This window comes from Bactrocera neohumeralis, chromosome 4 (genome assembly GCF_024586455.1).
Source record: "Bactrocera neohumeralis isolate Rockhampton chromosome 4, APGP_CSIRO_Bneo_wtdbg2-racon-allhic-juicebox.fasta_v2, whole genome shotgun sequence".
Lineage (NCBI taxonomy): Eukaryota > Metazoa > Arthropoda > Insecta > Diptera > Tephritidae > Bactrocera > Bactrocera neohumeralis.
This window is the reverse complement of record NC_065921.1, coordinates 33056258-33081851: the sequence shown is the minus strand read 5'-3', so window position 1 is coordinate 33081851 and position 25594 is coordinate 33056258. Positions and strand designations below refer to the sequence as shown.

Sequence of the window (25594 nt, the reverse complement as noted above, 5' to 3'; positions counted from 1 at the left end):
CAGCCAGACAGTCCTTAGCAACGCATTCAAGAGAGTAAACCATCTGAGAAGAAAACTAAGCGACGCGCAATAACTTTGCTTTAAAGTGGTAATGGAATGGAATGAAATGTGCGAAGATTATTAAAATGAAATAAAATTGCCAAATGTGCTCAACTGAAATACTTTTGAAACCCCGGTGAAATTTAGGTTCCTAAATTTGAAAGACAGTCTTTGGTAATTTTAGACGCATATCCTTGCGCTAAGTCAATTTTGTCAAGCTCACAACTACTCGCATATGTATACTGATGTATACATATACATACTTATGTATGTATGCTCTGCAGCATAAATGTGAAAATTGGTAAAACGCAAATGGATTTATGGTGAGTAGATACCAATAGAAACTAATTACCAGTTTGTTTCTCGGTGATGTTAAATTAATGATACATCGGTGGGAAAAGGCAATCTTCCAATCTCCCAAGCAATTTATATCACTCCGATGAATGTAGAAAATATATGTATACATCATTAGATATATTTATATATGTACATAGCTGTGTAAGAAACTTCATGTACGTATGTATGTGTTAAGAGACATTTGTTTTTATACATTTTGTTTTTGTTATGCATAGAAACTTTCCTTGCTATCTTTGTGTTGAATTGCCACCCCGTACACACTCGTTGCTCAGTGCGATGCCATGCGATGAATATTTTTGCTCCCACAAAGCAACTGGGAGCACCAACATACAGGATAAAAGTGTTACACTTTAGAAAAGGATTTCCAGTTTTGTCAGCTTTTGAGTTATCCGAATGAAATTTAATACGAGTGTACGTTTTGTTATTCTATTAATTATTTGTCGGACCATGTGACATGTCACATACTAAATAAATGAGCTTTGGGCTTCACATACCATCACCAATCTCTATGGACTAAAGTCAGCTGGATGTTCGAAAATTATTTTTTTTTTTTTTTATTTTATTTTATTTTTTTATTTTATAAATTATTTGTACAATACTTAATATTCTACAAATAAATATTTAGCACCAGGCCTTCGGCTGTCTGTTATCTACATACATATATATGTTTAATGTAATATTAAAACTAAAGTCTTAGGTAGGGTTAGTGAGTTAATTAGAGTAGCTATAAATCTTTATATTCGTCGAAGTAGATCTGTTTCCTTAAGAAAATTATAAATCATATTCACATTTTTAGCGGTGGGCTCATTCAGAAGCTGGAATGGGTTCGAAAATTAAGATATTAGTTTTATAGGGGATACAATAACAGAATAGCATATAATTATCAAAAAAACCTTTTCCCCGAATTCCAATTATATATATACATATGTACTTGTATATATCCAAATGTTAAAAGTTACCATAACATTACTTCCATCATAAGTGACACTCCGCGAAAAAAGGGTCCTTGTGTTGCAAGTACACAAAAAAGTACCCCCCAAAAAAAATCTACTCTGTTTCCATCCCTGTATATCTCACAAACTTACTTGGCCGCTATTTTCTTCAAAAAGTCAGCAAAAGTACGCTATGAGGTCCACTCCCATTATACGTTTTGGTTTAATTGTCCTTTGTGAGCAATAGTGGTCGTGTAGTTTCATTATGATATCTCTATTTTTACAGCTTGCACGGACAGGTAGACGGACGGACGTACAGACAGACGTCCAGACAGACGTCCAGACTTCCACTCGTCTCATCACCCTTATCATTTGTGGTATACGTACTATATATAACCCTATATCTAACTCAATTATTTTTAGTTGTTGCAAACAACAGCTAGGTAACAAAACTATTATACTCTGAAGCTTGCAACATGTTGGGTATACAAATTACATATGTACCTAATGTTAAATTTATGAATTTTAAGTGCAACTATCTTAAAAACCATTAATGAGCAGCAGCTATGTACTATATATATTCTTAATCTTGGGCACCTCATCAGCCCATACCCGTTTCAATCCCGAATTCTAAATGCCAGTTGATAAAAAATATTTAATACATGTACTATATTCACAAAATAAATATTTATGTAGAAACGCTTACTTACATTGAATTTTCTCAAGCGGTCTTCGCTTCCATTCAGAGCCTCTTCAAATGCAGTGGTTATTTAACTTAAATGAATTTCAGCAGTTACATAAATGTGCTCAAATGCAATAAAAATTTAATTTTTTCTCATTTTGTGTATTAAAGCCTTAGTACCAAGTGCACACTCATACAAATACGTAGTACATACATACGTATAGTATGTACGAATGTGGCTAACTTTTTTCATCGGGTACTGCTTCCAGCAGGCTGTTAGCAAAAGTTTGATTGACTCGCTGGTTCGGCGCCATTGTTGACGTAAATTGCTTGTATGCGCCTGTGTGTACAGTGTACACCGCAATAAAGATAGTAATTAGACGCTATTTTGTGGCCCACTTCACATTTGTAAGCTATTGTATTACTGTTTTGTCAAAGTTTACGGTTAGACAGAAAGCTAAATGTGAAAAGTGACATAATGCAAAACAAACACAACAGGATAACGCTCATATCTGCTGGGTATACACACATACATACTTATATTCACATATGTTCGTATATATTTACATGTATGTATGTATTTAGTAAGTCCGAACGCCTTTCTAAACTGTTTATATGAATTGATATTAAATTTCATCTCAACTCAACAACAAGTGCAACAACTCAAATAAAGCAAACACTTTTTGTGTACCACATAAACGCATACATATAGATATTTTATAAATATATCTTACAGTCAGAGAAATTTTACAATTTCTATTTACACATGTATAGCATTGACATTTAGAAAGAAAAAATATAAATAAATTGAGAATTGCACCCCGAACTAAGGTGCCCTTTCCTCTGTCACAACGCACCACATAGTCCCAGCACAATGAGAAATTCCAAAATCTTGCTGGGTGCTTTTGAGGCGATGTGATCCTTATTAGGATACATAGATCCAGGAAACTTTATCCTTCATCTACAGACTGCTGTGCAGACTAGCATCCTGTGCTCGGGCGTTTTCGGCTCCATGGGACTAAGACTTCTGCTTGGAAAATGCTTGGAGCGTCCCACAGGTATGCCTTCCGGCGTTAAAGAGACGTTATCCATTAGCGGGAGGTGAAGCGTGGAGTTAATCCAATCAGCCTTACTGCGAACGGTAACTTTGAACTGCTTTGCGAAGTTTAGTCTAAAGCTGTCGCTCAGGAGTAGCGCCAGTGAGAGATTACCTTCCATCTGCTAAACTCTTTTGCTGTAATTTAAAGCATTATATGTTTAGCTATTTGATTGATTACTATGTGGAGCGGTGTGAGTTGCGGCAAGTCGTACCTAAAGCTAAAGGGTGAGCCAGTTAATACGCTAAACCTTCGCATCCAATAAGTATGCAACCACTTAAGGGGGTACTCTCATGTGAACGCATACATTTTACCACTTTTTAGGAAGATTTTTTTTATGCGACAACAAAATTCAATCATTTTAATTTTTTAATATATTTCTATTTGTATTTTGAAATGTACAAAAAATTTTTTTTTCGTTTTTTACATTTTTAATATACATTTTTTTTTTTAAAGTAGTTCACTGGTCATGGTGATAGCGGCTGTTCATGTTGTCTGAAATAAGAATAATCGAATGGATTATTATTCAGTAGTTCTGCGGCTATCGTCCCTACCAAATATAATCAATTTCATTAAAAACAAAAAAATGTCGATTTTCAAAAAAAGTCACGAAAATCTTGTTTTTTTCGTTAAAAATCGTTAAGAAAAAAATGAAAATATTTTCGAAAATAAACAATTCTGGTAGCGACGATAACTATAAATGAGTAGAAGAACACATGTAAATTTTAAAGCAATCGGTTGAATACTTTTTTTTAGGACCATGACAGTTTCAGAAAATGATGATTCGAGAAAAATGCGTTTAAAGTTTCAAGAGAGGTAGACAGTCCCTTACGACACGTCGGCGACTATGAGCTGTAACTTATCAAATACTATGAATTTCGGTCTGAATTTTTAACAGCATGTTTTCAATAGGTTTTACTGTCAAAATATAAAAAAAAATCGATTTTTCGAAGTGATTACATGAGAATATCTCGTTAACAACACAACTTAGCCTAGTTGCTGCTTTTTAAAATAATTTGGCTCCCAACTTTTCAGTTTCCCTTCATACTTCGTGGTTATTTCTTTCTTATTTTCTAGATTTATGGCATCAAAAACTCACATATACATACATACCAAAGAGCCGTTAGCATTATTCAATTCAAAAAAAAAAAATACATATAATTAACATATGAACACATGGAGGCTAATTATTTCAAAGATGTGAACGTTTTTTAAGAGCAAAACAATTATATTTCTTCCAACTAATTAAATATTTAAATAAGAAATTTAATAAAAGTTTTTTCGTTTGATCATTTTTAAAAAGACTTGTTTCTTCTATTTTTTAATTACACTGATTCTGATAAAATACTGCATGTATATATCGTCACCTGAAATGCAAAATAACGTAACAACATTTTCGGAAATTTACAGTGGCATGAATGAAACATGAAATAAAATGGAACACGAGTGAAACAAAATTTTAATATTGGTTAAAACTGGTTTAAATCTGACAGCAGAACCTGAAAATGTTGAACTTATGTAATATTACGTATGTAATTTGAAGTAGTGAAGCGTAATTAATAAGACACTCAATTTCGAATTTTTTGACGATACGTTATTTTGCATTTCAGGTGACGATATATACCTTGTATGCGGGAAAGTTCCTACCGTTTCCACGACAGGGCGCTACTTGAATTTAGTCATAGTATGTTTTGTAGTTAGAACTAATCTTCGAAAGATACGTGTATAAAATCAGTTGTCGTACAGTTAGTTCGAAAGTTTCGGTAGTTTGAAATAAAACAAGGGCAAACCTAATTTGCTGCGTTAGAAAAAGATTCTTTGATAAAAAAGTTCTGTCAAAGAGTATTATTCGAACTCTACGCTAAGCAAAGTAAATTCGTACGTTACAAAATGATTTTAAATGACCGTAACATAAAGTTATTCGAGATAGCTGACTCTCTAAAGATATCAAAGGAAAAAATATGTACTTTTTATCATTTTACAACGATTCTGGGCACTGGTGCTGTTTAGTCGAAATAAATCAGAATTTTAGCCTCGATAAGTGTTAATGGAGGATTATATTCAGCCAAAATGACTGCACCATATGAACCGAATCCAAATCGTGGAAAGCGCAACAGTCTGCTGTACATTTAATTTTGTGATGAGCAAATAATGGGTTGTCAAAAAAGTCTTGCGGTATTTTTATTGAATTTTTTTTTTTTATTGAAATTGAAATGAATTTTTGATGACTCATGCCCAGCTCTTGACCGATGCTACGGCTGCTACTATGCCGGTCTCTTTCGACCAATTCAGCGATTTTATCGCAATTTTCGACGACAGGCCGTCCGGAGCGAGGCGCATCTTCGACCATCTCTACACCAGAACGAAAACGTTGAAACCATCGTTGTGCGGTGGAAATGGAAACTGCATCGGGTCCATAAACTGCACAAATTTTATTGGCGGCTTGAGATGCATTTTTGCCTTTATCGTAGTAGTACTGTAAAATATGCGGTATTTTCTCTTTATTTTGCTCCATGTTTGCGACGTTATAACTCACGAACGACTTAAAAGAAACGACAATCAATCAAACACGTGTTAGCGCTTGAAATGAGCTTTCCAAAAAGGTATAGCATGACCCGATGCGACGAAAAAAACTAGAACTACGCGTTTTCAGCGCCAATTAGCGAAAATACCGCAAGACTTTTTTGATATAATATTCAAAGCTTCTTTCAGAAGATTACTGGAACTTTAGCAAAATGAAATCGCGGAAATCCCCAAGAAATTTAGCAGTAATGGTCAGGGACTATTTTGAAGCAAGATACAAACTTATATCATAAAGTTGCAAAACGGCAATTTATTTAAATAATAGCATCGAATTTTTAATATAAAACAATGTTCTTCTTTTTAAATGATATGATAAATGATAACACCTACCCGCCCCCAGCCCACCTGTTAAATAGTTATGGCATATACATAAATGGTTTTTTTTTTAAGTCGGGGGACGCATCAAAAGCCGGAGTGCGGAAAACTGCCAAACCTAACCTACTTCCAACTCTAGACTCTCCCACGGAACCACCTGATTAAGTAGTACTTCGTGGGAGTGATAAGACATTTAAGTCTTCTCTATGGCACGGACTGCCGTACGCCTACTCTGCTGTGTATGTCTCAGATGTGTGTATGTATGTAATGACATGCAGATTCCATATTATCTAAGGGTCCAAGAGACAAATTGAAATTAATAGTAGTAGCAAGTAAAAAAAGAACTAAGTCCGATTGTAACCGAAAATTTTATGCTCTCGGAATTTGTAAAGATCTAAGCCAGGGAAATACTTTCAAGACTCACGAACGTCATATTGAATAAGTAGCGCTAAGCCACGTAAGTTTTAAGAAAGCTTATCCACTTAATTTCACTAAAATACCGCACATTTAGTCCAATCTTAACGGACTATTAGGAGTAGAAAAGGTCTGGATTGATTGCCCTAACTTTTGACATTACTCAAGTATGCTCGAGAGTATAATTTCAAGCAATTTTATAAATATATACACAAATGACCCATACACTGACCGATATATTTGGCATAAGTAGTTCTGCTCTGATTTTGACAATTTTCGATCATAAGGCGGCCCGCTTTAATCGCACTGTTCGTGCGAAGTTAAAATCAAGTAGGCCACGAGATATGGGTTTGCATCTAAATGTGAAATGGCGAGAATTCCCTGTCAAGCATTCCTATGTTTTAACTTTTCTCTTTGCTTATATCAATACAAAAATAATGCTCAAAACAGCTTTTGACCCAAAATAACGTTGCCTCTTCTCTTCCAGGTAATGCAACTGGCAAGCCAAAGGGTAATTGGCACTCCGAAAAACAGGTAAACCATGTGGTGTTTAGAGAAGAAACAGACAGAAGACACATATATGTAAATCAAAAGAAGAAACTAACTCTGCATGCTCGTAGTCCAATCACAAATGAGTTAAATGCAAGATTACTAAAGATTATATTCTATTCTTTTAATTCTTCGTACTCATGTCAATGTGTTGCAAACTAAATTTTTGTAAATTCTTCAAACTTTCTAAAAAGTTACATTTTTCGTTTCACTATATATTCGGTTGAGCACTTGGTGCACAAATGCAACCACTAAAATACATACTTGCATATGAACTTCTATAGTATGTGCGTTACTTTTTTTAACTTTGTGAACTTTTCCTTTATTTTTGAAAATGGAAATAGAAAAATTACGCATTTTTTAAAGTATCTAACATCTCTCTACCAAAATTTGTTCTGACTGGGAAGTGTGTATGTATGTATATATGGGTAAAAGACGAGAGTTGTGCGGTGATCTTAATTTATCAGATACTTAGGGCAATATTTTTTGTATTTTGTTAGTGCGTTATCAGAACGAACTTTGTAGAATGGCACCTTTTAAGCTGAAATTCCGAATGGGCAGCTCGCGCAGCACGTCTCAAGAGCACGATTCAGATCCACAGGTAAACGAAGCGCTACTCAACCATCATCAGCATCATTCTGCAGCCATAGGTGCCAGTAGCTCCACTATCGATTCAACCGACTGTACCAGTCTTGGTTCTATGGGAACCAACGAGCGTAAATCTTTACTGCCCAACAAAACCAACAATATGCGACTAGGTAAGGATTCCAAAATTTTCAACACTACAATTTTAATGAATTCAGCTTCTTACCCTTTTTGATGTAGACAAATTACTTGCGTAATTGAGAGTTCATTAGTTTAATACTGCTTTTATGATTATTATTATTTTTTTTTGCGTAGAATTTTCGTTCAGTACATGTATAGTTAAGTTGTATGCAAAGATCGTTGTGTGCTTTGGGCCAATTAATTAAAATTGGACTTCCAGACGACCAACCATTTTCAACTATGAGACCATGGGTACTGGTTTTAAGCAAAAATATGTCGTTTTTGCCTTCTGTGCAGAACTAGAACCTTGCCGGAAGATCTAAAGCTTTCTTCACAAAAGTGAGGTAGTGTAAGGCGTTTATAGAAGACTGCCCACCAAACCATTACAGCAGCTGGAGAGTGACTACGTCGAACCCTTGGAAATTTTTATGTAGATTTTTTCGCTGTACTTATTAAAAACTTCTTCATTCGCAAAAAAGTACCTTCATGGCCATTGACTGCGTTTTTTAAACCACGCAAGGAGAACCACTTCTCCTTCTGTCATCAGCTGTAGACGTTAGGAGAAAAATATCGCAATAGTACGTCAAACAAATATTCTCGAAATATTTAGATTTTGGAGAAAATCATATATGTATTTCATTTGCGCCTTTTCACATTTAAAAACACCACCGAAATACGATTTTCTTTAGCTCTTATCTTCATTGTTAATAAGCGAAAGCAATACTAAAAACTTATTTCTTTATGTTATACTCGTATATGAGCAGACAATGCATACAAATTATAATAAAAAACGGCACCTTTATCTGCGAATGGTCCTCGCTATTTGCATTGTAAACTTTAAAACAGAATATATGGCGAGACTAAGTACATATTAATGTATGTCTGATAAAACAAAACTCAATTTCTATCATAAATGTATCATTTGGTTTCTCTACCATGGCAGTTTCTCTTTCACTTCTACCACCCAGAGAAGTGTCTTTAAATTGCTTAGATCAGTTCAGTTGACGATTGATTGCCTCCTTCATCGGATCATTTTACGAGTAGTAAATATATTGTATAGAATAATTAACGTGAGCATGGTAAATAAGTTCTGTATATACAAGTATTGTTATGAATGCGATGCATGCATCTTCTTTATTGTCGGCTGCACACCAAAGAACACTTGTGCTAGAAATTTTGCTATAATTTATGAATATATGTTTACATTATTGTTCTAGGATATATCGACCACAAGTTCACAACAAGTATTGACGAACCGACAACGGAATCCAGCGCTGTTCCTACAACTCCTCTATCAACCTATGATTATATGCTAGAAGAGGTAGATAAACCTAAATCACTTGTTTTTCTATAATCAATAATAATTTGAAAAGAAAAGTTTTATTTTTGATATCATTTCATTGAAGTTCAAATATTTCGAATTATTTTTTAAGTCCCTTCTACAGTTTTCAACTGAACTGCATTTTGGTTGGAGTTTTTAAATTCTGAATTATCGCTGTCAACTTAGTCCGTCCGGTTTTGGTTGAAGTATTGTCTAACTTTAACATTTTTGTAGTATTGCAGATTTCAATTCTGCGTCAGTGGATCAAGTGGAGCCTTTTCTTACTCGCAGTACACTAGTTTCGGTTCCAACAGTTTTGTCATCGTAATAACAATCAAAACTAACGTCCATTTTATTAATCACTTTTTCGTGATAAGAACTTAATCGAATTGTTTTGATGAGATGAAATCAAATCTAGCTGATTGTCTGTCCGTCCGTCTATGCAAACAGCAACTTGAGCAAATGTTGAGACATCTTAATGAAACTTGCTGCACATGCTTCTCGGCATCGTAAAACGGTTGGTAATGCAGTTGGGCGTAATCGGACCACTGCCACGTCCACAAAATGACATTAAACAAAAACCTATTAACCATAACGATAACTTACGGGGTATTCTGGTCTAGAAGCATGAATTTCAGGTACTTTTTAAAGTGTCGTAAAAACGGCAATTAATATTTTTACCATCCATTTTTTATTAGAAAAGTACAGAAAAAAATTAAAAACCAAAAAAAAGTAAAAAATTTCAAAAATTATGAGCTGACGAATTGGGGGGTCTCTAAAAATTTCCACGTGACCATACCCAAGATCTCAGCCCTCCTAGTTATTTGAAACCAAAAAAAAAGAAGATTATTAATCTATGTAGAATAATGTCGCAATGGCCGGAACTACTGAAAAGTGGGAAAAAAAATTGTTCACAAAATGGCGACTGCCTGAAAAAAAAGTTTTTTTGGATCACTTTTTCTGACTATTTCGAATTTTTTAAAAATAATAAAAATAAAAATTTGGGGATGGGGCTAGTTCCAACCATAGACAAGCCTATAAAGAAGACTCTATTAAAATTTCAAGTAAATCGGTCCAGTAGAACCTGAGAAATCGTGGGTATCGTTCCGAAACAGTCAGTTTTGAGAAAAACGCGTTTAAAGTTTCGCGTAATGTCTTTTGTTCGATTAGTTCCGGCCGAACCAGTTTGGATGCCGGGTCAGAAAAATGCCTATATCTCCGAAAATAATTTGAATTTTGAAAAATTCTCTTGTACACATATTCTTGAATAGTTAAACTTTGAAAATATAAAAAAAAAATTTCGATTTTTTAAATTTCTAGACCAGAATACCCCCTTAGAACAAAATTAAGATACAGAACTGTATTTTGACGCAGGATTTCGCAGTAGCTGGGTGTATTAAACAGGGCATTCACGACAAACTTGTTTGAGAAATCTGTTTGAGTTTGAGGCGGTTTTTGTCGTGAGTGCGTATGTTGGTAAAGGGATGATAGTTTTGCGACAAATTTCAAAACTCAACAACCGATTGGTAAATGCATTTGTGGTGAGTGGCGTCGTTTGCAAACATTTGCTCAGTTGGTAGAAATTTTTATAGCTGAAACATCAGCGTGAGCAAACATTTTTTTGGAGAGTACATAGAATTATTTAAAAAGGAACTGTAAAAGTGACGCTTATAAAAATTAATGCGAAAAAATAAGTCGCGGCACAATCTACTTTCGAAATATAAGAAAATTTATTAGGATGCGACACTTGCCTTACTTTTTTATTAGTGGTAGTTTTATTTTATCCTCAGGAAGTTTTTAAAATCTTCATATAGCCACTCTTTCATCCATTCTTTTTTTAACATTTTTTTTTGCATTGCTTTTTTTCGCTTTTTCACTGGTGGATTACTAGTAGCGCATTTACATTACCGACATTATAATTAGACATCTTTACTTCACGAAACACACAATGACACAATTTGTCGTGAGTGCTCAACCTGTTGGCTTTAAACCATATATATCAGTCAATTTGTAAAATATCTTAAAAAAATTAACAGAACGACTAATATTGCATATACTGTACTTTAATGACAAAAACATGTGAACCCCCATATACTACATATAATGACTTTCGTTTTTATACCCTGAACATCGTACATTAAGTTTGTCACGATGTTTGTAACACCCAGAAAGAAGCGTCGGAGACCCTATAAAGTATATATATATAAATGATCAGTATGTTGAGCTGAGTCGATTTAACCATGTCCGTCTGTCTGTCTGTCCGTCCGTCCGTCCGTCTGTATATATACGAACTAGTCCCTCAGTTTTTAAGATATCCTTTTGAAATTTTGCAAACGTCATTTTCTCTTCAAGAAGCTGCTAATTTGTCGGAACGGCCGATATCGGACCACTATAACATATAGCTGCCATATAAACTGAACGATCGGAATCAAGTTCTTGTATGGAAAACTTTCACATTTGACAATGTATCTTCACCAAATTTGGTACAGATTATTTTCTAAGGCAACAATGTAATCTCCGAAAAAATTGTTCAGATCGGTTAACTATAGCATATAGCTACCATACAAACTGAACACATAGTTACTTAAAGAAATGCACCTGTGAAGGGTATATTAGCTTAGGTGCAGCCGAAGTTAACGTTTTTTCTTGTTCTAACAAGTTTTATGCCGAATAAAGTGGCTCAAACGCAAAAACGAACACCGCGCCAACTCAATATATTAAATTTTGCCTCTTCGGTTGAGTTTATATTCCATAGTTATCATTTAGGGGTGATTTTAATATGATTTTCGTTAACGCGATTAAAATAAATAAAACTAAGTAAGTACAACACCTACAGTATAAATAACATACCTAATTTGCTTGTTATCCATTCACGATTTCGTTGCACAATGAATGTTGAATTCTTTCGCAGTGTTTTTTAATAAAAGTTTTGCCAAAATCTGAAATTGGCTTTGATCCTTGCCACACACGAACTTAGCCCTTCCTTACTTTTTTCATTTGAAAATGTTTATCTGTCAAATCTTAATTTTTTAGGTTGGCAACGTGAATACAACTTTGAAAAATAGTTGCAGTTCGTTATTTCAAAACAGGGTTGGGTTGATCTAGAGTTGAATTGCTTCAACTTCACTTCGACGTAGAGGAGTTGAAAACTTTAAAAGGCGCATTAACTTTCATTAAATATTTTTAGAAAACATGAATATCTACGATACATATTATCTGTTATATCATTCTAGAAAATTCATTTAACAATACCGACATTTTCATTCTACAGCTGAAAGTTATCTCCCATGATGAAAACGCAATCAACGATCGCCGTGATTCCTTGAATAATCCAAGAAACAACATTATTTTGTCGTCATTAGAACACCTCGCACTAAATGAGGAAGTCACCATTGAATGTACTGACCCCAATTGCCAGGATAATTATTTGTGCAACGAGCAACTTTTGCAACAACGAGAACAGAATGCATCCTTAAACGAGTTCAACAATTTTCATGAGTTCATTGAGCAATCCCGAATCATAAACCAAAATATTCGTAACAACGAGGTTAACAACTCTGAAGGTGAAGACGAGTGCGACGAAGATAATCGTAAAGAGTCGATAGATTCTACGGAACTTTTGATATCTGCGAAAATGACAACTTCAACGACATCGACATCAACCGCTCATGAAACCACTAATCTAGTGGATAGCTGTAGAGGTGACTGTGAGCAATGCGAAGCGGATCACTATAATGAGGAATGCAACGAAGAATGCAACACTAGTGGCAATGGCAAAACCAATCGCGGCGGCAATAGCAATGACTTCTTCGATCCACTAATCAATCATGGTGGATACTGTAGTGAAGGTAAGTTCTAATTATATTCTTATGCTAGACACTACGCCTGAGATGTCTTCCAATTTACAATGGTAGTATCGACATTTACTTGAAACATTAAGATTATTATATTAAATACTAGCTGACCCCGAAGCCGTTGTCCTGCGTGCAATTATGTGTTTGGAAATGAAAAGAAAGTTGAATTTATATTGTGTTGAAAATCATTTATTTGTGATTTTTCTACATTTTTTTAATGTAGCGCAGCTTGATAAACAAAATTTTTGGTTTCTTTTCTGGTGCGTAAATGTACAGAGAAGATGAGTTTCCAACTCGTGAACACGCCACATATGTCTGGCCGTGTTAAAAATATAGCATTTCCAGATTTATGCCACACTCTTCTAGCGACTATCCTTGTAACCTGTTGATTGTCATCGCAAATGCAATTTTCCCTGGAAACTGAAAACATTTGAACTGAAATGGCTGTTCCCTAGTATTTGATAACTGCGTCACAATCAGTCGGGTTCCATTACACAGTTTCGGCGCATGAAGATTGTGAAACATAATAATGACAGATCCAACTTTGAGACGCAAATGATGCTGCGGCATACCAAGCCTCTTCAAAGAATTTTGAAATTCCACTGGATAATTCACGGCTTCGTCTTCATTGTCTAGACGATCGATCGATTTGTATGAGTGCAAACCTCCCGGAATTTGACTTTGAATCTTCCAGTTTAGTTGCACACACTGTACCATTCACAATACGCAATGATTTAAATGAAGTTGAACCGCGAGACGCACTACAGTCGGACAACTTTCATGAATTGCGAAAGTAAATATCCTACAAAGCGCTTTATTGCAGTTTACGTATCGACACATTTGATACTTGTTGATCACATTTCGTCCAAGGCCAATAACCGCCATGTTGATTTCTTTGGTGACGTATTTCCAAACGTATTTGAACGATTTCACCAAACTGCAATATTCAACATTGACATGAGTCTTTAATGGCAATTAGACAACAGTGGCGAATATGGTACGATCCATGTGTTGTTGACTTTGATATTCACTCCTCTAAGTTGAATAATAAATATTCTGCCGATTTTTTTTATATTTTTTTTATTTATTTAAAAAAAAATTGTAAATTTTCAAAACTGAAAAAAAATAAAAAGAAATATAAAAAAATCGGCCCACTCCGGAATTAGCAGGGATAGTTGTCAAATTAATTGAAGTTTTTTTGAGGAAAAAAAAAATAGAAAAAAATATGGCGAACTTCCAAAAAAATTTATTTAAAAAAAATTGTCAAATTTTCAAAAATGAAAAAAAAAAAAAAATATAAAAAATCGGCCCACTCCGGGATTAGGAGGGATAGTTGTCAAATTAATTGAAGTTTTTTTCGAGGAAAAAATAAATAAAAAAATGGCGAACTTACAAAAAAAATTACGATTTTACTTAAAAAACCGATTATTTTATATAATTGATCGTGTTAAATTTTTTTCGTGTATATTTTCGAAAAGTTCATTCAAAAGCAAAAATTTAAAAAAAAGGTCCCCAAAAGTCAATTTCTACAAAAGTTATGGCTATTTGAAAATAAAAAAGCCATTTTTTTGAAAAATTCATAACTTTTTTTGAAGTTGGACAAAAAATTTTGAAAAAATTCTCAAAAATGTTTTTCAAAGGGCAGAAAAGGATGAATAAGTTTCAGCAAAATCTAAAGGGGTCGGGTTCAAAGTGGTCGATTTGGTATGGAATACCCCAATACTGTAGTCAGTTCGTATATTGAATAGAAAAATTACACAAAACAAATCGATGGGCGTTGATTCGAGAACTTCTTCTGCAGTGACTTCAATGTCATGATGCGTGTGCAGCAACACCAAGTCGATCAATCTATCTTGAAGCATGTTCATTATCAGGCACGTTTTCATGCGGCGAAGTGTCGAAAAAGAGTTTCAGAGCTCGCAATCGCCACAAAAAGTGTGCAGAATATGCGAAGAAAACTATGAATTATGAGGTACAGATCTACATCGCAGTTATTCAACGTTTCCTATGCCGTAGTCGGTAACTTGTTGTATTTTGAATTTGGTTTCTGCTCCCAATGGTACTGCCATTGAACAAGTTCACCTTTAAGCTTCAAACATCGTACGACGTTGTCATTATCCAAAATGTTTTTGAATCTTTCTATCAAGCAGTTAAAACGATTTTCCACTTCTTTGGTTTTCAAATAACATACTTTTCCTGGAAGCAGCAAACTGAAATGCATCCAATACTTCTCTAGAAAAGCGCGTACTCAAATCTTCGCCGATTGTATCCAACAGGGGAATGTATACTGAAACCCTGTAGTATTCTTCGCAAGTTCTCACGCAAAAATATTCGCAATGTGTTTCTTTCTTTTTTTTCTTCGTCAACTTTCAGTTCAGCCGCCATTTTTGAAATGTGACCCTTTTCCCCTTCTCAATCCACCCCTGTCAAAAAATACTATAAGAAAAAGTTGTTTGCAATTAAATTTCGAACAAGATGGACTTATAAGCTCGTTTCTAATAGTGCTTTGCTTCAAAAATATAAGCGATTTAATAAAAACAAACTGAAAATATAAAAGATTTTAAAAAAATTATTGCATTTAAAACTTGACTCAATAACTTTTCATACATTTTTATTTATTTTTAATTTTTTAACTAAATACTAAAATTTTGAGAGAATTAATTTTTTTTTGAACGTAAAAACAAAATTTTCATGTGTCCAAAAAGAAATAAAAAAAATTGTACAGTGTCGGACAAAACGTATTGGAGTCACACCTACGAATTATATTACCATCTCCTATTCTCGCAATTATCAGGTTAAATATAAACAAATCACTCAGATCTGAAGAATAACTATCGCTATCAATCGCTCAGGCGATCATAATTCCTCTTCCCGCTCTTGTCCTAAATACCTACAATCCAAAAACATTCTAAAAATAAAAACAGAAAAAGAATGTTCAATGCCAGAAGCACTAAGGCTATACAATTAACAATAACCCCCCACCTCTGCAAACACTTCCTTCGCTTTTATCACAAAGACACAAACAAGCAAATAACTAACGTGATTTCCCACAGCTCATCATCTCCTCCCTTTTCACTGTCCGTAGACATTGTCTTAAAATCCCCAACAACTTACCCTTCTCCACAAGAAAATAAAGATTCAAAAAAAAAAAAACAAAACAACGTTGTAATTAATACCCATCTAAACATATTAAATGAAAGAGAAGAACCAACCAAAAGAACCAACAAAAAACCTTCCTAACTTAACATTTCCCTAAAAAAGAACAAACGCAATCAAAATATGCATACCACTCATTCCAAAAACATCGGATTCTTTAAGCAATCAAACGATTTCGATCTCTCTCCACCTACTTACATATACAGGCAATATCTCACCTCATGTAATTATCTCTTCTGACGCTGAAGATCAATAACTCTCATAATTAATCCCCACTTCTTTCTCAATACTCTCATTGCTAAGAAATGTTCAAATTTCTCCAATGTAATAGGAACGGATTAGACCTAGAATTACTTATAAGAAAACAGTCACCAAGTGTTATATCATTACAAGAAACCCACCTTTCATTTAACTCTGCAGCTGCTGTTCCCAAATAATACACCGCCTATTTCTCCAACCATGACCATTTTAAACGACGGCTCCCCTACGCATTTTTCCACACATAATTCGTTCACGAATGTAGACCTGGCCATTTGTTCTGCGGCTATCGCCACCAAACTTAACAGCTAAACACTAACTGATCTATATAACAGTGATCACTTTCCCATTATAACCCACTTATCAACCCCTTTATCCAACGGCTGTTGGATAAGGCGCGCCACCAAACTTAACAGCCAAACACTAACTGATCTATATAACAGCTTCAAAAATCACATTTCCCATTATAACTAAGAGAAGAAAAGCCACTATAGTTAATCTAAAAAAAATAACTCTGTCGATAATGTAGTGTTTCGGAAAAATATTTTATCCAACAAAGGGTCTCCTAGTTTAATCCAAAATTTCTGTTGGATAAGGCGAACTGGTCCAAATTTCAACAACTCTGTGAAGGTTATTCTGCTGAAAATTCACTTGTCGACAATATAAATAAAGAAACAGCTACAGCCACCAAAATAATCAAAACCTCTGCTCACCTCTCAATCCCCCAAACGGGTAAAAAAGGCTTCAAAAATCATGTGCCTCATTGGCCTACCGAGCTATCCAAACTAAGAGAAGAAAAGCAGTCACTATGGTTAATTTACAAAATAACTCGCTCTATCGATAATGTAGTGTTTCGGAAAAATATTAAAGAAGCTAAGAGGGCTTGCTTACAAAAACTATTAAATTGTACAACAGTATTTTATGTCAAAGTGTCTACACTCAAAGCTGGAAAAATGCGGTGATAGTAGCCATTCCTAAATCCAATAAAGTGTCTACACATGTTCTTTAATACAAAGCAATATCACTCCTCTGTTGCATGAGCAAACTATTAGAAAAAATATATCAAAACGTATCTCGTGGTTCTCATAAAAAACCCTTTCAGTCGAAACCAAGTGACATTTAAGGTAGAGCAAGGCACCAAGGATGTTTTACTCTATTTTGAAGATTTCGCCAAAACTGCTTTATCAAAAAGAAATCACATTTCAAAAAATCAAATCAAAAAGCACTCCTAGCAAATCCAATAAAGTTCATATTAACGGAAGCCGCCGGACTCCCATCTATCGAGGAAAGAGTTATACATACTTCGCAAAATCTTGTTCCAAAACTTCTATTATGCAATAACAAACTTTTATATGGTATGGTAAAAGCCGAATGGACCCACGAGACAAACTCCAATACTGCCTCCACTATTTCTAAATGCATTAAATTATCTAAAGATCTAGGTATTACACAAACAAATACCGGAAGGAAAATATATATTATTTCATGGCTACTCAAAGAAACTTCGTTTGAGCTACAACTTCAAAAACATCAAAAATAATAATAATAATTCCAGAGGATATCAAAGTTTGTTCAAAGAACATAAAAATTATGTGGATTCCTGGATACGCCGGTATTACCGGAAATAAATGGGTCGATTAAAACGCCATATTGGCGACAAAGCAGCTATTGATTGTTTTCGACTACATCAAAAAAATCGCTCTACAACAAAAAGCCAAAAAGTTAATGCTTGGAATAATGTGCAACACCACTACGCCTTCTGAAAGAGGGGAAAAACTCCTGCTTATCCACCATCAGGCCATTGCCAAGATATAAAGACCTTTGTTCGGCTTCGTCTTGATCATACGTCGTTAATGCATTCCCATTTATTAAACGGAAACATAATTTCACCCTGCCTATATGTTAACTTATCATCCTTAACCATAACACATCTACTAGATGAATGCACCTTCTTCAACTCAGCAAGGACCAATATCTTTCAGAATAATAAAGATCTTGATTTATTAAAAATAACATCTACCTGTATTATAAACATTACTAAAATATGCGAATTCCTCCCTCGTACAAAGTTAAAGAAATACGTTTAAATTATCCTTCCTTTCTAAATTTATTTATAACATATAATTTTTAGTCATTTTGCTTGTAAATAACTCTTACAATGAAGGTTCCATCTTTATTGTTTACATAAGTCATTTATTACTAAGCCGTGAGCTGAAAGCCAATGTAGTTAGTGTTGCTTTTAATCTGTATAATATTAATCGTACTATTATTTTACATATAATAAATAAATAAATAAATATCTTCTAATGATTCTTAAGAGAATTGAAATCCGACGATTAAGCTGGCCACTTTAGGACATTAATATTTTGAGCTACGACCCAAATTGCCACAAGTTTCGACGTGTGCTTTGGATCGTTGTCGTGTTGAAACGACCGTGAAAATGGCATATTCCTTTCGACATAGAGAAGCATGACGTTTTCAAGGATATCCTTGTATATGAATCTATCCATAATGTCATTGATTCGATGAAGACGTCCAACACCAAACCCGGAAAAACATACAGTTGCAAACTGTCGGTTGAAGTGTAGTCAAATTTCAACTTTTTTGTGGTATTACGTTTTTCAACTGTGTGTCAGTGCGGCTGACTAGAGTTTCAAAAAATTTCGACTATTACTAAGGACGTTACTGCGTTTGTTTAGAAAAAAATATTGATTGAGCAATTCACAACTTGTCGTAAAGCATCGTAAAATCGTAAAATTATAAAATTGTAAAAAATTTTTTTACCGATGCTTTACGACAGGTTGTGAATTGAACAGATAAAAAACGTAAAATGGGTAAAAAAATATATTTGGTCTAATCATTGAATCAATTCATTAAAACAAATTATGTTGAAATCACTGAATCGAAAACAAAATCTTCGATGAAGTTGAACTCACTTACCGACTCAAAAAAAAAAAAAAACATCCATGGCAAAATATATAGATGGCGCTAATTTCGAAAACATTGAAAACGCGAATTTTTGTCGAAATCTATTTGTTGATGAGCGAGTTACGGAAATTTAAAATAATGAGGTATTTGTAAGTATTTATATAAGTATTTCAGAAAAATAGAAAAAGCTACGAACAATTATAACGCGTTTATATTATCGATTCACTTATCGACTTGGACCGATTTTAAGTGCAAGTTGCAATTCAAATTCAATTTCAATATACATACATACATCTTATGAAGGATTAAAAGACATTCCAGTAATTACAGCAAATATTTTGGATGAGACCCCTACTAAAAGTACCAGTAGTAAGAGACTAATTAAATAATGCAATTTATTCCCACCAACAAATATAATATTATTATAATTAACGCCTGACCAAGCAATAGCAACTAACACAGATACTGATGTATCCTGTAGGCACCTTGTTATTTCGATGTTGATAAAACTCCTTATGATAAGCAGATAAAGCAGATTGTCGACGGTATCAATGATCGCATACATTTTTTTGATCGCAAAATCTTTCCGTTTGGAATTTGATTTCGATTCGGATTCAACCAACTATTCTTGATAACTACCGACAGCAATTTAATTAAGAATTAATGTATGAATCTGCAACAAACCTTATCTAAAAGCCATTTAATTGTCAGTAAACTTTGTCTTACTCGATGTTAGGCAGTTCAAATGGGTTTGACTGATCACAAAGGCTTTCTTATGCACAGCACATCAGTTTTGGTTCCACTACTTTTGTCATCGTCATATAAATCGCTTCAACTTCAACTGAATGGAGTTGAAGACCTTAATAATGGGTTAAACATTTAAACTTCTATATGAGTGTTTTTTTTTAATAAAATGATCTTAATAACTTTTAAAAGTTATAAATTTATGAACTTTGTAGTTAAGGCAAAATAGGCTTAGAAGGGACGCAGACAATTGCCTAGGGCAGTAAATTCCCACAGGCCGGCTATGAATTTTCCGTCACAAAGGAGAGTATTTGTATGCCATTTGTCCAGTAGCCCGTGGTTTAATCAACTGTTCTCAAGGTTTTGGACTCAAAGTAACCGGGAAAAGCACGCGAAAACAAATCAGCTGGTCTTTTTGGGAACACATTATAACTATTATTTTCATCGTCTACCTCGAACATTGTGAGCAATATTACTCTGCGTTGTTGGATCGATTTAACATCGAGATCAAGATACACCAGATATAATGAAACCGGGTCGGAAACACCCGGCTCCATTTTCAAATTATACAAAAAGTTTGAAAATAAATTCAGGTTCTTACTTTTTTAAATTCTGTGTGAAAGCAAATGTAACTGAAGTTAAATTTATTTATTTTTTCTTGATTTGAATGATGATTCCCTTACCGAGCCAACTGATAGCAATACGATACATTAATATTTTGTTTCACTGAAATTTTGATCTTTCACTAACAGTATCGCATTGTAATCAGGAGAGTGGAGATAATCAGCTGCAGAATGAGTGCCAGGGTAGTCAGTGGGATACCGATGGCGATGGGGGTTGGAGCCAACATCAAGAAATGTCGAACAGCCATAGTCATGAGCATCAACTACAGCAACAACAGCAATCGCAAACATACGATTATGAGTATGGCAGCCAACAGCCGACACAGGAACGCTCCATCACACCGGAAATAATAAGCAACAAATCATCAAAGGAAATATACAAAGATTTAGCCAAACAATGGGGCATCACGTGTAAGATGTCAGACGCATGCCGTTGCATGGAGTGTCAAGGTCATTATTTTGATTGCGAATACGACGACGTAAGTGTACAGCGTATACTGTGTAGTTCTATTTTTATTCAACTTGTTTTATTTCCCGTTTCACACATAGAATGAGCACCAGAAAACGGATGGTGGACTGGGTGCCGGCACACCGATGTTCATCAGTGAAGTAATGCACGGTTCCGCTTGCAGCATTCTCTAAACTCGGATATTCTAAGAGTAGATATATGAATGTTGCGAAACGACTGAAAGGTCTAAACATAACATATATGTATGTATTTGAACACACCTAGGCATAGTTGCAATAATTCATATGAAAGTGTTTATGGAGTCGGTGGAAGCCTATATAGAGTATTGACCTACATTTGCATACTCGTACATATTTATAGTTAATTAGTCAAATAATGAACAACGTGAATGCAAACCATTTTGCTCTAATGCTGTTACAACAGCCTAAGCACACACATGCATACACACAAGTAAATAGATACGAAACTGCATTGAATATTCAAAACTAAATGTTGTGGTTGAAACATTGGCGCACTTGAAACTACAGACAAATTGCACTGATAAAAATTTATGTAAAAATACTATTTCCAGAAGTACTGTGACAGTGAAGGTATAGAAAAAATTTGTACATATGTATGTTTCGTGCATTTGATTTGAACCTCCTTGAGGAGGCATTCAAGGTGAGGAATTTTTTTGAGACATTGCTACCTTTAATTCTCTTTATATAAAATCGAAGTGACTAAAAAATATATATGTATGTGTTTATTTATATCTAGGCTTCCCGCACTCAAAATGGACCAGGTGTGTTATGTGGCAACTCAATGGTAATATGTCATGGCAGCTAACTTCACCCTGTGCTTTATATGCACCGGTTTCTACAAATTTCCCATCTCTAACCTGAAAACATACTGAATTTTTGGTATTTTCACAGGTTTTTGAAAAAAGAACTACAATGAAACTAATTTTTTTAAATTTGGTTCAAATCTTGTTAGTGGCGAATCAGTTACCATTCTGTTGACACAAAAACTGCCACTCAGTTTTGAAGATATCGCGGAGAAATTTCGGGATTCAGACGCATTTTTGTTATGTAAACATCATTTGTAAAACTCTTCAAGGAAATTTGAAGCAGAACTACTAGATGTTCTTTGAACGAAATATTATAATTTAATTGTTGAGTAAAATCAATTATTTTTCACATTTCAATTTAAAAGTGAAGTTATTGGATTAAACTTCTAGTTTTAGTTGGTTGTCTTCACACATATTAGTAAGTGGAAAGTGTCTACATATTTTGACTGGTGCAGAAGATACATATAAAAGATAGACTGTTATTCAAATTCAATTACAAATTCAAACACAAGAAATTTGTTCAGCAAAAACAAGAGCAAAAATTAATCGAGAGTTTAAAACTCAAAGTAATTCAGATAAATAAATTGTAATACATGATAAGTAACCATAAGCAAAAATTTAGAAGACGTTGCTATTAAAAAGAAGCCTTATTACTGTTTAGTCGGCGAAAAATATTATACCGTAGTGACCCTCTTCGTGTAGCATTGCAAAAATATACTATATAACGCGGTAGCGCCCACACTATACATAGACTACATACATTTTTTCATCCACTCTTTGTTACTATACATAGACTACATGCATTTTTTTCATCCACTCTTTGTTAGTTTTCAGCATTTGTAGTATACTAAAGGGGTAAGGAAACTTCAAAAGTCTCGTATTTAACATTTCACTTGACTTGACTTGAACTGAGTGTCTTACGCCAAACGCATCTAATGCTTGATTACTTTTTTCATGAGCACATCATCAGATTTAAGTGACAAATCCTTCTGTTATAATAACGGTTTCTACCAAAAGATTATGGTTTCTCGAAACAATCAAAATAACGGTAACTCTTAAACTGAAGTTTTTAACCAACCACAAAAATCAAAACAACCTATTTATTATAGCTGTCTTCGATAAGGCATTTCTCTGCTCTCTTGACAAATTACAAGTGAAAGCAACAACAGTGACGGATACCTTATTAAAGTGGTACAACTTCTATCTGCAATACTGCAAACTTTTGTTTTACATATTACAAATTTCTTTTTTTTTATTATGATTTTAAAACACAAGACTTAAATTCAATTATAATAATTTATAAATCAGAATAAATGCTTACAGCAAAATTTTTGTAGCGAAATAAAGGATTTCTCTACTAAGAAAGATTGATGACACAATCATAACAAGACATGTTACCACAAGCGCTCCCGTTTGTTTGGCGAATCGAAGACAGCTTATTTTTCTTATGTTAAGCTTATACAGACATACATATATACATACATACGTACAAACAAATTTCGTTTAATCATTGAAGTTGTTTATGAATCAAGCAATCAACGCTTTGTTGTATTTATGAATTATTACTGCAATACATAAATGTATAAATAAATATGTTAACGAAAGACTTTGACTATTTTAAATCAGAAAATATTTGATGGATTGACTTTTGATCTCAAGGTTTACTTCTTTTATATTGTCGATATTTTTGGTATTAGATCCACTTGAAATTAATCATTTATCAGTCGGCCCTGATAACATAGTGATGGCGGCATGAGAACGAAAGAAGTTGAGAACGATGTCAGATTCATAAGAAATAAAAGATTGTCCCAAAAATAATCAAACTTTAACCGTTAATATCTTTTAAACGTTTGGGTTTACGAAAAAATCATAATAGACATTTTTTGTAGAGCATTCAATTTCCTACAAAATCTAAGGAACAAGATATTTTTTTAAGTAGTTGGAAGCGAGATATAAATTTTTCTATCTGATAATAAGAAAAAATAGAAAACTGTAGGTAGGAGGACCTTCCCGTTACAATAAAAAACTCATGTTTGGAGAGGCTTTCTTAGAGGTGTCTAGGAACCTATTTTTCCGAGTACCAAACGAAAAAAAAATTTTTTTTTTTTGAATCACTCTAATGTACATATATATTACTGTTCCTGTTTCGCTCTTTAATATCCTTCTTTTTTACTGGCGTAGACATCGCTTACGCCGAGCTAACAACAGAGCCAGTCGTTTCTTCTCTTCGCAACGTGGGGCCAATTGGAAATTCCAAGCTAAGCCAGGTCCTTCTCCACCTGGTCCTCAACGAGATGGAGACCTTCCTCTTCCTCTGCTTTCCCCGGCGAGTATTGCGTCGAATTGCGTCAGGGCTGGAGTGGTTTCATCCATATGTACGACATGACCTTGCCAACGCAGCCGCTGTCTCTTAATTCGCTGAATTATGTCAATGTCGTCATATACATATGTATCTCATACAGCTCATCGTTCCATCGAATGCGATATTCGTCGTGGCAAACACGCAAAGGACCATAAATCTTTCGCAGAACCTTTCTCTCGAAACTCGTAACGTCGACTCATCAGCACCATATAACAGACGGGAATAATGAGTGACTTATAGTTTAGGTTTTTGTGCGTCGAGAGAGGACTTTACTTCTCAATTGCCTAATCAGTCCAAAGTAACACCTTTTGCGTTGGATTTCGACGCTGACATTGTTGTTGCTGTTAACGTGGGTTTCAAGATAAACGAAATTATCTACAACTTCGAAGTTATGGCTGTCGCATTGCGGCCGGGTGCCGGACCCAGAGGACGGCAGAGGTTTTAGGTCGGCCTCGAACCCGACCAAGGCGGCTAGGGCGTCCCACCCGAACCAATTGGAACCAAGGTATAAGTGCAGAATGCACTCATTTTTTGGCTCTCCAAAGGATGAGTGCTGAATGCATTTATGCTTATTGGCGCTGATCAACGCATTGTATTGATCTACGTGCTTCTAGCAATAGAAAGCACCGTGGAGTAAGGCTTTCGCAGGCAAGTATTAACGTAAAACCACAACAGACTCTGTCAACAGGGACGTGGGAGCCTAGTCGCGAGTGCGACGACTGTTTGTTTGATAACAGGAGATATTTCGTCTTGCCCTCGTTCACTGGCAGACCCAAATATATGAAGGCACAAATATATCCATAATTGATCATATATTTAGGGCATTAAAACCACTGTAAACCAGTGTTATCTGCCAAATCTTCATTTTTAGGGCTGGCAACACTAATGAAACTTCGATTGAAAATAGTTGAAGTTCGTAATACCAAAATAGAGTTGAGGTGATATGAAATTAAATTAGTTCAGCTTAAATTCAACAAAATGGAGTAATGAAAACCGTAGTAAGGGGTTAAATCTTTGAAATATTAGTGTTTTTTTTTTTGCTTAGGCATAGAAGTGGCGTATAATTTGACCTTTTTCAGATAAATTATCTCCGGCTGGCCCAGCTTCCATGTACAGAGCTAGTTTGTGTGATCAACAAATAAAATATCAATTTTCAAAAGTAGCAGCATTCAAAGACAATCGTATAATTATTCATGGGAGCATTTGATGAAATGGCGATTAGTGTACGAGCTTGGATTCAAATAAAATATCTAAGTAAGCGTGAGCAAAGTTAAATAATGTTCGGTCGAGGTATTAAAAATCCCTCAAAGCAGATAAGAT

The 25594-nt window shown here is 34.5% G+C and overlaps 1 protein-coding gene across 1 annotated transcript; it reads left to right on the top strand.

Annotated features, from left to right (window-relative positions):
* On the top strand, positions 1 to 23516 carry LOC126755043 (probable basic-leucine zipper transcription factor S). Its single transcript, XM_050467322.1, has 7 exons — positions 1 to 362; positions 6907 to 6953; positions 7469 to 7726; positions 8951 to 9054; positions 12326 to 12902; positions 20747 to 21096; positions 21167 to 23516. The coding sequence occupies exons 3-7, from the start codon at positions 7495 to 7497 to the stop codon at positions 21257 to 21259; spliced, it is 1356 nt and encodes a 451-aa protein (XP_050323279.1). The 5' UTR covers positions 1 to 362; positions 6907 to 6953; positions 7469 to 7494; the 3' UTR covers positions 21260 to 23516.
* The last annotated feature ends 2078 nt before the right edge of the window (positions 23517 to 25594 follow it).